Here is an 18,117-nt window from a genome sequence, read left to right as displayed (position 1 = left end):
GCAGGGGATCTTGGCATACAGCGGGAATTTCCTGAGCCAAGGAAACTCCAGGGGATCCCTGAGACTGGCCAGGAGCTGGCAACTCACAGAAGAGTGGCTGATGAGGCATGGGTGGGGCCAGGAGATATGGCACGGGCTGCCCCAAAGGGTCTGCCTCATCTATCCTGGTGCTGACCAATGCCTCCACCCACACAGAGCTGCTGAGGGGGGAGGCTGCAGTGTGGACCTCAGCCTGTGGGTAGGGCCTGGACTGTTCTCCTGGGACAGGGATGGGTAGCAGACCTGTGTAACATCAGGGAGGCTGAGAAGAAGTTAGCTGGTTCCAAGGACAGTCTGCAGTGAACACACAACTCCGCAGACAAGCAGCCACAACCTCCCCTGCAGCACATACAGGAGGGAGGGGGTCAATAACACAGAAGAATGGATGCCTGCAAGGGCAAGGACCAGCAACAGGCACAGGCTAAGGTGCCCTTGCAGGACCACCTCATGACTCTGCAGACTGAAGAGGAAAGACCCATTACACTAGGAGAGGAAGAAGAGTTGGAGAGGCTGATGCGAGGACTGGAGCATCTCTCCTATGAAGACAGGCTGAGAGAGCTGAGATTGTTTGGCCTGAAGAAAAGCCACCAGGGAAATCTTATAGCACCTTCCAATACCTAGAGGGGCTACAAGAGAGCTGGAGGATTTTGTACAAGGGCATGTAATGATAGGACAAGGGGGAGTGGCTTTAAATTGAAAGAGGGTAGGTTTAGATTAGCTATAAGGAAGAAAGTCTTTAGTGTGAGGATGGTGAGCACTGGAACAGGTTGTCCAGAGAAGCTGTGGATGCCCTGTCCCTGGAAGTGTTCAAGGCCATGTTGGATGGGTCTTTTTTCTAGTGGAAGGTGTCCCTGCCCATGGCAGAAGGGTTGGAACTAGATGGTCTTTAAGGTCCCTTCCAATCCAAGCCATTTATGACTCCATGATTTGGGAAAAAAAGTATCTTTAAATCATACACTCTATTCTTTGCTTCTGTCTGCTGATTGGAACTTTAACCATCACAGCAGGACAGGCATTAAATAGTTAAAAAACCAAATGCCATATTTAGCCACTCCCAAATTGTTCTCCTCTTACAAAATATGGCTCAATTTTCTGAATTTTCAAACTTTGTAGTCACAGTCAGAGTTTATCTTATGTTCTCTTTTAATTTACACATATCTGACATAGAGTCCTCTTCAGCCAGGCCCATGTGAATAAGCATCTAGTGGTGATTCCTCAATTGAAGTACATAACGCCACTCCATTCTCTCCCAAAACTCATACATTTTAAGGTAATTGTGTGAGTTGAGTTGAGGAAAACTGGAATCCAGGAAGTAAAAATCAAAGACATTACCATATGCTCTTGAAAAAGTTAGCAGAGTTGAAAAAGAAATCCAAAGTTTGGTCTGGCTTTACTACACAGAATACCTTTTGGGATTTTTTGGCAAAAACTAATAAACTTCTGGCATCAATGGATATTGCTATCATCCTTCAATACAGTTGCTCTATTCTACAACTATGAATTGTGAATGAAATATCACCTTTGTGTTACTGGACCATTTACCTTGCTCATGACTTTCTTGAGAATTTTTCAGGAGTCTTTTCTCCTCCCTGCAGTTCTTTGTGGTTACTTGTCCTTTTCAGGTCATGCAGAGATGATGTAAAAAGATGTGACCTCTTGCCCAAGTGTGAAGAGAACTATTTAAATGTGTTATTGAATAGTACTTAGGGAAAACATCTCTATTTCTTCTTTTGCCACAGAGACACCATTAGTAGTTTTTCTGACAGTATTTAATTTGACAGGACCACTTTAAAAATCAGTGTGTGTTATTGTTGTATAAATTAAATATTTTACACTGCAGAATATCAGATAAAGAGACATAATTAATATACACAAGCAGTTCCCTGGAGACAGCAAGGGAAGGGATATCAAGAGATTTGGGCTAAATCTATGATTTTGTGACTTCAACAATTTAAAGTTAACATTGGCAGGTTAAGGCCAAGTTTATTTCCAGTTGAAATAAAATAAGAGAAAACTTCTGATGAAAGCAAGTGAAAGTTTGAGTGCAGAGTTCAGAAATGAAAAATATTATTCATAAATAGAAATGAACAGATGAGAGGTAGTTATATTTGGATGAGATTTAGGCTGGCTTTTTCATTCCTCACAAAGGAACTCAGAAGTACCAGGCAGAATAACTTGACAATCCAGGAGGACAGTACAAGAAAGAAAAAGGGCTAGTAGAAAAGGGAAAAAAGGGAACTTTTTTTAATCACAAAATTAATTTATTAATAGCACGTGGGAACAAAGGCATTAGGGAATGTGAAGGAAAAAAAACCCCATTACGTTATCCCAGAGGTGCAAGCTGAGAAAATTAATAAAGGAAATACTCATGGCCTGATTATGAATATGTATTTGAAAAGGTGGTATCAAGGAAATTTGAAAAGACAAAACAGTCATTGCTTGGAAGGCAAGAAAGAATGATAGTAATCCAGTTGGAAAGTCTTGAGTAGGCAAAAAAGGAGCTAAAATAGCAGTCAGAAGCAGCATTACATTTCTCCAGCTGTCAAATGTCTTTGAAGTGAATAAGAGACTGCATCCAGATCAATATTTTTTTTATTCTACCAGATAAGACAGAATGCAAGCTTGCATCTGCTACAGGTTGCCAAATACCTTTGTAGGAATAAAAACGTATCTATCTATAACGTGAAGTGGGAAATATCATTGTCAGAGGGCTTTAATCTGAAAGACTATGCTAGAAAGCTCCTTCTGCAAATACTAACATTCCTTGGAAATTCTCAGCCTTTGCCTTTACTATTTCTTAACTAAAATGGCATTGTCTCCAGCATCAGGAATTTGATGTGAGTTAGAAAGTTACAGAATAAAAGATAAACCAACTCTTGCAGTTTTTTTGAATGCAAGTCCACCGTTACTTGTGGAAAACAAAGATTGCAATGTAACAAGGATGTGAAAGTCCTTGAATGCATCCAGAGGAGGGTGACAAAGCTGGTGACAGGGCTGGAAGGCATGTTCTGTGAGGAGCAGCTGGGGACTTTGGGTTTGTCTAGTTTGGAGAAAAGGAGACAAACGGGGGATTTCATTGCCCTCTGCAGCTTCCTGAGGAGAGGAAGTGGAGAGGGATGTTCTGAGCTCTTCTCCCTGGTGTTTAGTGATTGGACATATGGGAATGGTTTAAAGCCATTCCAGGGGAGGTTCAGATGGGACATTAGCAAGCATTTCCTTACTGAGAGGGTGATAAAACACTGGAAAAGGCTTCCTAAAGAGGTGGTTGGTGCCCCAAGCCTGTCAGTGTTTAGCAGTCACTTGGAAAATGCCCTTAATAACAGGCTTTAACCTCTGGTCAGCCCTGAAATGGTCAGGGAATCGGATTAGATGATTACCCTTCCAACCAAAACTGTTCTGTTCTGTTCTGTTCTGATGTTACCAGTCACTTGCCCAGCACAATCTCATTAATTCTTTCTTTGCTTAACATACCCTTTGATAACTTGATACTAATAGTTTAAAGAGCTGGTGAAGGCTTGAGGCCAAATAAAACACTTTTTTTCCTCCTCCCAACAGTTTCAGAAATCTAAATAAAGCTACTAAAGTAATTACTGGTTTTTCATCTTGGCATTGGTCTTGAGTAAAGTTATGGAACAGCTGATCCTGGAACAGATTCATACAAATGTAAGGGGTAATAAAATTAACACCAATAAACGTTCATTCATAGAAAGTAACTCCTGTCAAACTAGCTCAGTGTCATCTTCTGAGCTTATACATTTCTGGTAATATAACATACATTTGTAAGACATCTCATGTGATGCAGTATGACATTTTGATTAAGAAGCTACAATGATAAGAAAATCAGCGTCACATATCAAATTACTAAATTTTGACTACTTGGAAATATCCAAGACATAGCTAGAAAAAACATTATTTACCGGGACTTTCTGTTGAGATACTACATCTTTTGGCTTGATGCTACTTCATACTTCTTTTAATGATAGAGAAGCAATAATAACATTGAGATTGTTAAGCTTATAAGTGACACAAAGGTTGAGGGAGTTGTCAGTAGTAGCTACAAGTCGGATAGCTCTGTAGCCAGATGAAAGTGACAATAGGTATGTCTGTACTTCAGAACATGTACTCAAGTTGGAAGCAGGTACTTAGGATTGGAGCCTAATGATTTTGCTCTTCCAGAACTGGACACCTGACATTCTGGGTGCTGCAGATCTAAAGGCTATGTAATAGTTCTTGTGAATTAAGAGTTATTTCAAAATATACTCTGTGTTTGAAGATTTATCAGAGACTGGAAGTAATTCCTCTTGTTAAGAGGCCATAAGTGTTTATCTTGAAAGATAAAGGGTAGTAGATTACCATCCCTAAATACCTGCATGAGAAAAACAAAACTGGCTAAAAATCCTTCAGCACTCTAGCAAAGATATACTAAGGCTCAAGGTCTGAGTTCATGCTAGATGACTGCAGACTAAGTCTCAGTTAAAAAACTAACTCAGTTAAAACAGACTCACCTGTTTTTCCCAGTGAGAATAACTAGGCACTGAAAGAACTTCAAGGCTTGTAGTGCAACCCTACTACTGGAATTTCTTAAAATAAAGATAGGATGCCTTTCTAAAAGATGTTCTACTTTATCAATAACTTTGGGGTTTGCAGCTGTGCTTACTTCATAAAAATCTCATACCACTCGGAAAATCCAGCCAAATAATCACCATAGTCTCTTTCAGAATGTGGCATGACCAACAGGGAAGGGTTTCCAACAGTGAGGTACTATTTAAAGCTATCCTCAAGACCGTATGTTAGGAACAGTTGCGGTGGAGTAGATGTCAGTATGGATAGAAAGAAACAGGCTACTCCATTCCGTGATTATACAAAAGATGTCATAGTAATATAATACAGTCACAATGATTGTGGATGATGCCAAACTCATGAGCATTTTACTTATGCAAAAAGAGTATCAGGTCAAGAAAAATGGTTTTTTGTTTGGGGTTTTTCTTTATTTAATGTATAAAAACAAATTCTGAGGAAGAAAAAGAAAGCATTTTATTTGAAAGTGTTAACATGGGATTTTTTGATGGCTAATTAAAAACTATTTCAACTGGTTTGGGAATTACAAGCTCATCAAATCCAGGCCTGTGGGACTGTGTAACAAACTGCAACACAAATGGGCCTCCTCCCACAAACAACAGCTCTTGTGAGTAAGAATTTCAGTTCTAGAGATAAATGAGAAGTGATCAGCATTGAAAGGCATCATGAAACTAGTGGTTCTCAGTGCTTTTTAAGAGCAAAGTGAATCCAACAGTCATTAATATTGTGTATCCTCAGATGTCCTACAGTATTTGATGCTCTGTGGAGTGTGAAAAAATATTTTGTTCGAAAAGCATTGCACAGCTCATCAATAAACCCTCTCAGGAAAAGATTCCTACATAAAAGACATTCATTTTCACTCTGATCCTTCATCTACCTTCACTGACATCGGCAGCTATGGTAATTTATTATTGTTTTTACTTCATCTGCTATTGTTCACTTCTATTCTTCAAACACAAAAGAAAACCTATATATGGAAAATAGCAAGACTTCTTAGGAATAGTGAGTAATGGATCATGCCATGCTGCACCGTATTTGTATATTGATTTTCTCTCAGACTGATACATGAATTCAAATGGAGATTATGTGTGTAACTTTTCTACTGATAAGGCAGAAATTGAACTGGACTGGTAATCATGGATCAAATTCCTCTTATGATATTATACATTTTTATTCCCACTATGTGGCTGGATGAAACTGCATTTTTTGGAGGATTTTACAATATTTCTTGTACCTTACAACAGCCAAATTAAAATTCCTTTGGTTTCAGTGGTTCCATATTTCAAAGAATACATGAAATGATACTTCCTGTTGCAAAATGAAAATGTCATTATGTTTACAGATAATAGGATTTAACATCCTGAGAGCAATTCTGGTGCTCATAATACCTCATAGATGAATAACATGCTACAGCTTCACATGGCTTAGTGGGAAGAGAGCTTTAATATACAGTAATATGACTGGGAAGACAGAATAGGTGTATTTGGCAGGACAGCTTGCATAATAAATAAACACATAAGTATAAAAATAAACGAAACAGTCTTGATCATGCCACCAAACACTAAAATAGTAGTAATTTCTTTTTCAAACCTTCTATTCTTTGAAATAATTCTGGAGGTCAATTGTATTCATGGGCCTTTATACACCTCCTGAATACATTCAAAGTATCCCAGACACTTAACAGAAAATATGAGATACAGAGAGTGAAATGATTGCAGTTGAATCAAAAGTAACTGTCTTTGAAACTGTCACTTTCAACTGTCAGTGGCGTATAAAGAATTGTTTAGGGCACAAGAAATACTGACTAGTAGGTTTCAAATTACCTTGGGACACAATTTAAGTCTTAAAAAATTGTGTCTTTTGCTTATTTCATTTCAGTTCTCCATGAAAAGTTCCAGTATACAACATATGTACGGCAATGATTCTGAGGAAAAAAAGATCAATATAAAGAAGTTAGGACTTTGAACAAATTCATTTATTTTTCAGATTCGATATTAAATGCCAAAATCAGAGGATGCAATAACTTTATGTGCTGAAAAAATAGTCATTAGTTTTTAAAAGCAGGTAATAGTTCATTTAACAAAACTGTCATTTTAGAAAACTCTTGAAAATGCTGCTTGCATCAAAGAAAATAAAAGTTCAGCATCCAAGGAAGAACAAACAGAATAAATGTGAAATATTTTATGGTGATGAAAAAAATGGATAGCCTCAAGTAAAAATATGTTTCTTGATATTATATTCTTGATATTACACAAAGCAATAAACCCAATATAATATCTTGTGGATCTGCCAGGTTTGGAAGACATCTTGGTCAGATTTGACTTTAAAAATTCTTTTGCCTTGAGACAACCTGGGATCTGGTCTTTGTTTTTCACTTCTAATCTGACACTATTTGATTTTTATTATGCATGCTAATGCATATGTGTATACTTATAATTGGACATGATTTCTACAGGCACAAACAGTGCTATTAGGGTTAGTTGGTATTTTGAGGGTTTTTTTCCACTGTGTACTGATACAGTGATTTGTCTATGATAATAGGAAACTTTAGCAATAATTTTGCATCGTGGTGTGAACATATTCCTGGAAAATTTGCTTTTCAAGTGTAAGAGCTGAAAGCCAAATCTGGGCTACACTGCTCTAGTACATGCATACACACACACGGAGACACATCCTGGTAATGCTAAAGGCAATTATGAACTCAAAACCAGAGATCTTCAGAACACAGAAAGCTCTTTTGATCTATTGCTTAAGATCGTTGCCTGTGACTAGACACCTAGCCATATAGCTACTATGGAAATACATGTAAAAAGGACACCTCTGAAGCCCTGAATGCATTTTTCCTGAGGTTAAACATGCAGCTTAAGGAGAAATGTATTAGTGTAGCAGTGCCTGTTACCACGCCAGGAACACTTACTTGAGACAAGGTGTAACTATCTTTCTCTGCTGTACACATGCTCCCATCCAAGCACAATATCCAGGTGTCACTGAGAAATACCTAAATGCCAAAGCAGCATAGAGGAATCTAAGACTAGCTCTTAAGCGACAGCATGACCTCAATCATTTTGTTCTTCCTTTTGTCTTGGAAGCATTTGTTCTAGACTGCTGTGGAGCAGAAATTGTTCCCACAGATGAAAACTCACGTTGTATGTTGACTGACCCATTTTGGAGGAGCCAGAATAAGCCTGCAATAAGTCCTCAGCATTTCTTCATTATTTATGATGATGCTGAAGAAGATAAAGGCATTTTTAACTATACTTTCATGACTTTCATTTGTCCTACATTTTTCTTCAAAAGAACTGCAAAATTCTGTTTTCACCCATGTGTTTTTTGTCTTAATAATAGCTCATTTTGAAGTCATAACCACTTATGATTACATTAAGCTATTTCTTCTACGATTTTGTTGAGTTTTTGGATCTTCCAAAAGTTGAAACTTGGTCTAAACCTGGCTGGAGATAAAGTCATGTTAGGATGGGATACCAGCTCTGAAGACAAAATGGCTGATGAAGTATTAATAATAGGCAATGTAATTGAAGTAATCACAATCCACCTTTTTATTTTCTTAGTAGTTTTAGTAAGAAGATAGGTTGACCCTCCACTAGGTATACCTCTGAGGTATTGGGATGAAGGCCTGGGATGTGAAAAGAGCTAGTTCACATGACTCTTCCATCAGATTTTGAATCACAGAATCATAGAATCAGAGAATGGCTTGTTGCAAGGGACCAGTTCCAACCCCACTGCCATGGGCAGGGACGCCTCCCACTAGACCAGGCTGATCAGAGCTCCATCCAACCTGGCCTTGAACCCTCATGGGGACACGGCATCCACAACTTCACTGGACCGCCTGTTTTAGTGCCTCACCACCTTCACAGTAAAGAATTTTTCCCTAATACCGAATTTAAACCTGCTCTCTCTGTTTGAATCTATTCCCTCTTGTTCTGTCACTACATGCTCTTAAAAAGAGTCTCCATTTTTCTTGTAGGCTCTCTTCAGTACTGGAAGACAATTAGGTCTTCTGAAGCCTTCTTTCTTCAAGGCTGAACAATCCCCATTATCTGAATTAGGCATGGTTGGGTTTTGTAACACTGCCTGTGTTCCTGCCTGACTTTGAACTGAGATACTCTTTCCAGCCAGTGCAGAATTTGGAACCGTGTCTTGAACCTGAAACTTGCACATTCCCAGTTGGCACCAGCACTGCCACAATAGCTTCACTTCCAATTCCGCATGCATCTCTTCCAATAAACCTCTCTGGTGAACATTTTGCAAGAACTTCTGTGCATACTGACTAGAAAATTGTCAGCTTACTAAGGAAGAAGAGAAACCTAGCTCAGAAAATAAAAAAATTGAGCTTTGGGAAGCAAGGATCAGAAAACAGGTTGAGGGTGACATGAATAGTTAATGGCAAGATTAAATTAGGTCTTCTCTTGGCTTCCAAATGAAAAAAAAAAAAAAAGTATTGAAGATTGGAAAGTTAGTTTCCTTGCTATTAAGTAAATTTGATTTGTTAAGATAATGAGGAAGATGCCTCAATCTCTGTGGTCTTTCTGATCAACAAAGAAATACTCATGACACACAGCATCACTCCTCATTTTAGTGACTAGGACTCTCTTCTGTAATAAAACTCTTGTAACAACATGGATAAACTCTGCCACTCCTCATTGTTTTGCAGTTCTAGTGGTAGACAATTGGCATGTAACCTTTATTCACATGCTGAATCCTGAATCAGCTCTGTGTATGCATTGTACCTTCATATTTCAGTCTTCGTAAAGTTAATAATTATTTATCTTTTTTCTAAGTTAATTGTTAACCTCAGAGTATAATGGAAGGATGAATGAAAGTGTGACATAGGATAATATGGTATAGTTTGAGTAAATAAATTATTTACAGTATCTAATTTTATATTTTTTAATTTATTTATTTTTAATAAAATAGCAAATTGTTTTCTCCTCAAACATTTTACCTTCAAGGAGCTGTTCTTGGTGCAAAAATCTGACCCTTAGTCTTCAATAGTCAAAAAAAATTTGCTATAGTTTGACACTGTCCATTAAAATCCACAGCAGTTATTACACTGCAAATCATTCTTGTTCTAAATAGTGTCCTACTTTCAAACTAGAAACTTAGGCTAATATAAGTCCTATGGGTCACAGCCAGCAGTCAACTTGGTTTCATGGGAAGCGTTGCTACATTATTGTGATTACTCCAGATTTGTTGCCTAAAGGTGCAGATTTTGCTCCCTTTATACGGAACTGTTCATGCTCTATTTTGCCTCGAGATAGTTTTCATTATTTCAGTGAATTGATGGTCTAATCATTCAGTTAAAAGTTAGTTTTCCTTCCTGGGAATATTATTTAAGTCGTTAAAAGGTAGAATTCCTCTCTGGGTTTAAAAATGAAGTGTCTTGGTATTAGTGATTCCAGTGGTCCTTTGCTAGGCAACCACTGTGTGATTACTTTCCAATCAAGTGCATTGGTTTAATGACAGGCAGTTTGGAAGGAGATTTTTCCCATCTTGCCTGCACTGCAGAACTTTGTCACACTATGAGCCCCAGCGCCCCTTCTAGCAGTGGCAGTAACAGCAGGTGGAGCTCTGAAGGCTCCCAAAGGTGCAAGGAGACACTGAGCAAAGCTCTTGAAAGTGTTTTTCCCTCCTTTGAGTTGCTCATGACTGCATAATGTACAGAATGAATTGTATCCCAGAAGAGAGGAGAATCTTTCAGAAGAGAGGAGAGTTTCTTTGTACAGATTATTTTGTATGTTTAGAGAAAGAAATAAATGTACCAGGGCTACTTTTCTTTAATGTGCATGAAGTGCTTTCAGATACATAGAGAATATTTGCTTCTGGAAGGAATAATGTGAAGAATAATATCATCATCATCATCATGCAATTTGGAGCAGTGCAATAAGGAAAGTAGCCAAAGCACATACTCTTCTGAATGTAATGAGAGAATCCAGTAATCTCGATAGAAGTTGACTTGTCTGAGGATAGAACTGAAGTGGTAATTTAGATGAACATTTTAATTTACCATATCTTTTTTTAAAAGTCATTCAGTATATGTTGTACAGAAGCATACTTGCCTCTGAGAGCAGACACAACACTGGTGCTTTCAGTTGGGGCTCTGAATTTAAAGAGTGGTGATTTCTTCCTCCCACGAACATTATCAGCAGCATTCATTGTCTCATAAGCATGGTTTGAGTACTGTAAGAGAACCAGCAAATTCTCCTCTTACTTCCTCTTTGCATCACTAGTTCCAGTGAAGCAAATTGCTTGGTATATTATCTGTCAGTGTGTTCCCATAAACACACAGCAGCACAGAGGGTACAGTACATAAGTCCTTATGCACAGCTGCTGCCTGTATGCCTGGGTCTGCCTTCTTCATTGTGAGAATATCTGTGGATCTCAGGCAAGAAAAGGAAGGAAGGAAGGAAGGAATTCGGAAGGAAGGAAGGAATTCGGAAGGAAGGAAGGAAGGAAGGAAGGAAGGAAGGAAGGAATTGTGCATATCCTATATAAGGATGAAGACATCAACTTTAAACAGGAGAAAAGGAGGAAAAGATCTAAAATACCCTTTAAAATGTCAAGAAGATTATTATATTTAAATAAAATAACCTTAGCATCCTCACAGAAGTAGCCCAATTTAGCTCTCACCATGGAATCAAGGGGTGTGGTTAACTCCTTGTATAATCTGCAAGTGTCTGCAATGTTTTTGTCCACATCTCAGCCACTCGCTCTTCTTTTTTAATCACAGGAGAGAAATGGAAATATTTTGAAAACATTCACCTTCTGCCTCTAAAGCAGATAAGACAAACCGTATACTGAAAGTACCAATTTCTTTTCATTAAGTGTAGAAAGGAGGCCACAGTGTGAAGGTCATCTGTAGAATTTGTCTTCTAGATGTCTAAAATCACAGGAAATTAATCCTGCCTGAAAGACACTAAATCAGTTAATGACTAATTGTGATGATGGACTCTCTGCGTCATTTAATGTGCAATAATTTTCTCCCACTCTCATGTTTAACAGGTTTATTTTCATCAAAGACTTGGAAACAGGGACTCTTTTACTTTCCCAGTATCTTACAGTGCAGTATCTACTCCTACTCTCAGTTTCTGTGCTGGGTATCAAGACCACACTATTGAGAGGAGCAGTGACCTGTGTGGGTACTGGAATTGTGTATATCATATATTGTTATACACAGTGGAGGTGTGCAGGTTGTGCTTGACTTTATACCATTCTCAGGCAGCTCATCCATAAACACATAGTTCTAGATAAAGGAACTAAGTAAAGGAAATGGAAAGGCTCAACATTTTTGCTATAGAGTCTTTGATTTCATTTTTTGCTCATTCTTCTACCTTGACAGACAATGTTTAACTCATTAACATTTCTTCCATTCTTTTCAGTTGGTTCATGTCAGTAGAAGCACTGGTTTACACTCCACCTGATTCTTTACACAAATGATCTCAGTTGCTGTGGTGTAAGTCTTTCTTCAGTGAGGCAAACCAGTCTAACAATAAGCCAGCAGAACCTATGGTTACTAACCCACATCAATTCCCTGGTGCCATTCCCTGCACAAACTGCTGGGTATTCATGGAATGACAATAACCCTTAGCCTTTAGAACAACCCAAAAGCCTCACTATGTCATGATGTTCTGCAATACCTCCTATTTGTAACAGCAGTGAGCTCTATAAGCAAGGCTTCTGAAATGACTGTCCAGTTTCTTGGGGTCAGACAGTTTTCACTGGCACAATTCTTGTCAAAATGTATACTTTCATCTAACAGCGGCATTATGGAAACTTTCACAGGCTTGTCAACCTCTTCCAAATATATCTATCTCAAAATAATGTACTTTACACATAGGAACTTTTCCTTTTGACACATTCCCCTGTTCCCACCATCAGGTTTTTATTTACCTTTAACTTTATAACTTATGATAATTCATTGATTTTATAGTGCCTTCAAAGATGCTTTGGATTAAAGTTACTTTTACTGAATTAATTTCTTTTCTATATAATATTTAGCTGTAGTCAAATTACCCACTGTATTAAATGAATTTGTTTATATGTTACTAGATGATTAAGTTTTAATTTGCCTCAACTAATAAACCCATTGTGCTTCTGCTTGGGTGAGTTGTATGTACATTCCTTGGGGGATTAATCTTTATATGCTTCCAATTTCTTCGTTCTTCCGATGGTTTGCTGTAACAGGACAGTTACTTAGCTATTGCAAATGATGCCTTCTGAAAATATCATACTCTAGAAAGTTAAGGTTTGTAACAAGAAGCCATAAAATTTATTATTAGGCCTAATCTGATGTAGTCAGGCAAAACCACATAAAAATTCCCTGGCATATAAGCGCTCCTTTACATCTGAAACGGAAACAACCTACTTCAAGTGAAGTACAGAAATCAGTCCCAGTTCAGTTTTATTGCTGTTATTCACTGTAACTGTCTGAGAGAGAAAGATAGTTAACATCTATGAGGCTGACAGAGCTGTTAGTAAGGGCAGAAGTGATAAGGTCAGTAGCCTCTACTGAGGAGAGAAGGAGAAACAGATTATTATCCCCTGTGAAATCACAAGGGCTAGCAGAAGAGGTACAGTGAAAAAAATCATATAATGTGAGATAAACTAACCTTCTTACTGAGTTCTTGAATTTATGATTTTCACTATACAGCAGAATAATAAACTTTGTGTTCAGACTGACCTTCTGACAATACCACAAATGGCCACAACTGTTTTGAAATGAGGAATGCCAAAAAAACCAGTGTCTCACCAGCACTGAGGTTCTAGTGTCCATAAATGATTTCTTGTGTAAAGGCATACTCATGTGCATGCTACATTTGCCATAAAGACCCCTATTTTCAGATTCGTATCTCAAAAGAAGATAACAGAAGTCACTCAAACCTGAAATTAGGGCACAGAAGACACAGCCTGCAGAAGGAAGGATTTTGTGTGCCATGGTTGCAGAATCTGGTGAATGACAGTACCTTCACATTTGTGGCCCTGAAGAGATCCAGAAATACAAAGTCTGGAAATTCAAGATGCCTTTCAAAACTTTATTCATCCAGAATGATTGCTGAGAGGCTCTGCCTGTCCAATTACGTAATTTCCACAGAGACCTAAAACTTAAGGATATTAGAATGGCAAGGTTTACTTAAATTTCACATGAGCATTACTGAGCAGATGCTGTTGAAACTAAAAAATATTTCATATGCAATGTTTTTATGAAACTTAGAATATTAGCAGGTTAGTGAACTGATACTGTCTGCATCCCATCACAATATGAATTTCCTTTTTGTGCTATTGTTGCAGGTGATTATGTAGTCATGACTATATACTTCGACTTAAGTAGAAGAATGGGATACTTTACTATACAAACATACATTCCCTGTATATTAACAGTTGTTCTTTCCTGGGTATCCTTTTGGATCAAAAAAGATGCCACCCCAGCAAGAACAGCATTAGGTAAGTTGCTAATAATTTCCTTTTCTGATGTTTCTACACTACAATTTGAAAATGTCAGCTTCCTTTCAAAGACACTGCTAGGTATACACTTTGGATTATTACTACTACGTCTTGCAGACCCATATCTACTTATTACTGAGACCTCTGGGTGTTTTCTTGTAACAGGGTAATTAAAAGTAAAGTAGTCTGAGCCTTTGGATGACACTGCCACCTATTTTGCATAAAACTCTTGAATTAATGTCTGTCTCCTTGTTCTCACCATGATATTTTAGTGACATTTTTGAAGAATTAATTAATTGCATTGCAGGCTTCCTTCCCTTCTGTAACTCTCCCCCACTGGGCATTATGTCTTATATATACAGAAAACTGTGGGATATAATAGTATTAACTCATGCAAAGTGTTTTAGCTTGCATGCTTGAAGTTAAGCTTCACACTGGGTGTATTGATATTTTTCATAGATTGTGGAGATTTATGCTGGTAAAGGTTTTCCAGAAACTCATTTGTGTCAGTACCGGCACGTGCATTTTGGCAATGTGCATTAGTATACGCTTATAACTGTTGACTTAGGCTTAGAAATTTTTTCCAATGTCTATGGGAAAACCTGTGGGTTTTGCCAGCATCAAGAGTATAGGGGTATATAATAGGCAATTATATGTAAACATCAGAACCAAAGGAAAAACAATTTCTCAGTTCACATTACGGTTGCTAGGTCTGCCAATGTAAACTGATTCAGAAATCTACCAGTCTAGGAAAAAAGGGGAGGCTATGTCAAAGTCTGCATGTCTGTTTTCAAGCAGAGGGGTTATCATTCCCAGCTCTTCATTGCATCCTCCTGCTGGAGTTTGTTACTATGTAGGTCCATTTTTCTGAGGTTGTTTTACAGGAAAGGAATACTCAGCCCTCATTCCCTCCACATGAGTGCCAAAGGGCCAGTACACCATGGCTCCAGCAACAGGATGACCAAAAAGACTCACAGTTATTCTGTTATCCAGTAACACCTCCAGGACAGCAAAAAGACCACACACAGGTGAGGACAGAGCAGCTTACACTGCCTGTTCCTGGCTGTGTACACTTGCCTCTGATAGCCATAGGTCTTAAGTGTACCTCTCTGCTGAAATTGAACTCTTTTCTTCTTGAATTGGGTGACTCAGGGGAGATAAGGAAAGACTGACTGTTCTCCGTTTTCTTTAAAAGGGAGTCTGAAGCCCCATGCATGGGGGAGAGTCACACAACATCCAGTTGGGTTATCTTTCTTAATGCATGAAAGAGACAAAAGACATCTAACACTTTTTGCATTATTGGTTTGCCATAAGCATTTTTCATATCCTGTACCTAAGGGTGGTTCCCCACACCACATAGTTCAGTTTTCCCATTAATTAGATACAGAAATCTGTTAGATCACTAATCACTAACATGTGATTCTCCACCTCACCCCTCAGCCAGTTCAGGGAAAAAATGTATTCAGATACTGATGTCATGAATTTGGAGGAAGGACATAAAAATTAGTAGATCCAAGGCTCTACTCAATGGATGTCATGACTCACTCCTAAAACTCCAGCTGAGAATTAAATCCCATAGGCTAAAATACAACTGGTCTAAAAATAAAGTCAAATATATATGGGTCACTTTTGTGCACAGAGTCCTGTTGCTCCCAAATTGGCAATGGTCTGTTGACTCCCAGGATACAGTAAGCAGATGCTCCCATTTTGCTGTAGACCTGCTTATAAAATGCAACTTATAAATCTGTCTGAGCAACAGCACACATCTACATCTGGATAATGGCACATGGTAAAATTGTGAGTGATGCAGCCAAAGGCAAACTGCTGAAATTGTCCTACTAATTAGTTGAAAGTGCAGCAACAAATCTTCTTCAAGTATAGCTGCATTAATATAAAGGACTAGCACCAGGGAAATATTTCGCTCTCTGAAATTAATGAATAATTTCCAAAGTTATTGGCAACTACTCACAGTTACATGAAGGACAGGTATTATTGCTTTCTGAATAATGATAACTAATAAACTATTCCCATGCTGGGAAAAAAAAAAAATTAATTTGGGCTTGGGACCATAAGTATTCTTTCAGTAGTACTGTCCAGAGATATTAAAGTGTTCTTTAAAAACTTTGTATTATAGTCCCCTTTTCACACTTTGAGGTACTAAGGCCCAGAGTGGCAATGAGATTAACTCCAGGCCACCTGAAGAGTCAGTGGGAAAATGGAAGTAAAATTTGAGTGCTGGATGTGAACTGTGTTTTGTGATCCTGAGTTATTCTGCTCTTCATTCAAGGAGAAAAAAAAACGTCTCTCTGCAGTTTCTGCTTGTCTCTAGCAATCAAAATTATCTCAAAATGTTCTAAGTCAAGAGGACCCGGCATGTCCCTTAAGAAAAGTTATGATCTGGAAAAGAATAGGTTTTTTTCCTTGAAGATGAAGGGAATTAAGTTAAACTGAAGCTGTCATCCCAGTTTCCCCATACTTTTTCAAAATGGGTATAATATGTAATAGGACCAGGCAGTTACTACAGAACAAGATCAAACTGCAGTTTAAAACTCAAGGCCAGCAACATGTTGATGTAAAAGAAGGTACAGATGATATTTAATAAAAAATGAACATTGCTTTCCTTGCCATTCCATCTTTACCTCATTCACTAGAAAACAAAGAAAGTACTCAAAACAGATGCCCGACAAGAAAGATGGAGAATTAACTTTATGACCAAGTGATAGCATGCATGAAAGCAGCAGATATTTCCTTTAGTGTCCCACCAACATAACCTCAAGAAAATAAGAAAAAATTTGCCTTGCTGACCAAAGAGTTTCTAACACAAAACTCCTGCCACCTCACTCTGCATATGCTTGTCCAGTAAGCAGATTTCAAGCAGTAGTGATTTTAAATAACTGTTTAGACCAATGATCTAAAAGTTAAAGTGCTTTCAGGTGTTATGTATATATGCATAACTTGGTCTCCCAGTCAGTCTTTTTTGTTTTATCAAACAGCATCTTTGGTATGGGATTTATTCAGAGAATATAACATCCCAAAATAGTATTTATACACAGACTTGTAAGCTTACACTTACATTTTCTACCTGAAAATTTTGAACTCAGGTTAATTCAGAGCTGTCCTTGGCTGATATTAAAATTCTGTTGAAATAGATAGTTCATGAGCACTGTGAATTTCAATAACATGCAAAGCTCAGTTTGCCATACGGGACTCCACAATGCGAGAGACTTCACAATTTCATCTGGCAAGACATATTAGATTTGAAACCACTCAACAAACTGAATTTCGTTAACATGAGAGATAAAATGAACTCAGGGTATGGAAACTAGATACTATATTTGGAAATAATGGTGCTGCATTTTATTCATATATACATACATATATTCTGATTTGTAAATGTATAGAAGTACAAAACGGTATCATCTGCTTCTCCTTCTTTCTCTTTCCTCTCTGTATGTATCCCCATAAACTCATTTTAACATTTTAAAATTTGTGCCTGCATGTCAGGTGTAAAATTGATACACTAGATAGAATTTTCATTGTTTCAAAAACTCAGTGTGCTTGTTTATGGCATGAGCTGGAATCCAGTTGAAGGGTGATTCGAGCTGGTGTTCCACATTCAGGCTTAAGGCATGGATATAGGATACAGGCTGAGTTGAGGACTTACATACTTAAGTAAAGAGACTAATTATTTCTTTTTAGCCTCTTGATAAAACACTCTCCTATCAGAGGATGAGTGGGAAATAAAAACTTTCATTTGAGTCCAGGTAAACAGGATACCATATATTGTACTGGAAGAACTCTATAGGTTTTGAGGAAATTTTTAAAGGTAGTAAAATGCCTGAAAGCATGTGAATGTACATGTCGCTCTGCAAAGGACACATTTGTGTCAGAAATCTAAATGTGGATTAGGAAGTGTTAAAGAACTTAATTTTATATTGTAGAGTATGTCATAGTCTGGATGAGGTTCTCTTGAAATTAGTGACTCCCAAGGCCTCAGTCAAGGCTACACAGAATGACTGAGTGACCTATAGTTAGTAAGGGTCA

At 37.9% G+C, this 18,117-nt stretch overlaps 1 protein-coding gene across 2 annotated transcripts in view; it reads left to right on the top strand.

The window, feature by feature from the left end:
- The window catches only part of GABRG3 (gamma-aminobutyric acid type A receptor subunit gamma3), a 309,768-nt gene that overhangs the window by 277,228 nt on the left and 14,423 nt on the right, over nt 1–18,117 (top strand). For both annotated transcript variants that reach the window (XM_048324965.1, XM_048324956.1), the window contains exon 7: nt 13,921–14,073. In XM_048324965.1, the coding sequence (XP_048180922.1) occupies nt 13,921–14,073 (153 nt within the window). The remainder of the gene's footprint in view (nt 1–13,920; nt 14,074–18,117) is intronic.

Source organism: Corvus hawaiiensis, chromosome 2, assembly GCF_020740725.1.
Source record: "Corvus hawaiiensis isolate bCorHaw1 chromosome 2, bCorHaw1.pri.cur, whole genome shotgun sequence".
Lineage (NCBI taxonomy): Eukaryota > Metazoa > Chordata > Aves > Passeriformes > Corvidae > Corvus > Corvus hawaiiensis.
Note: the sequence above shows the minus strand (reverse complement) of the source record. Positions and strands in the feature narration are given on the sequence as shown.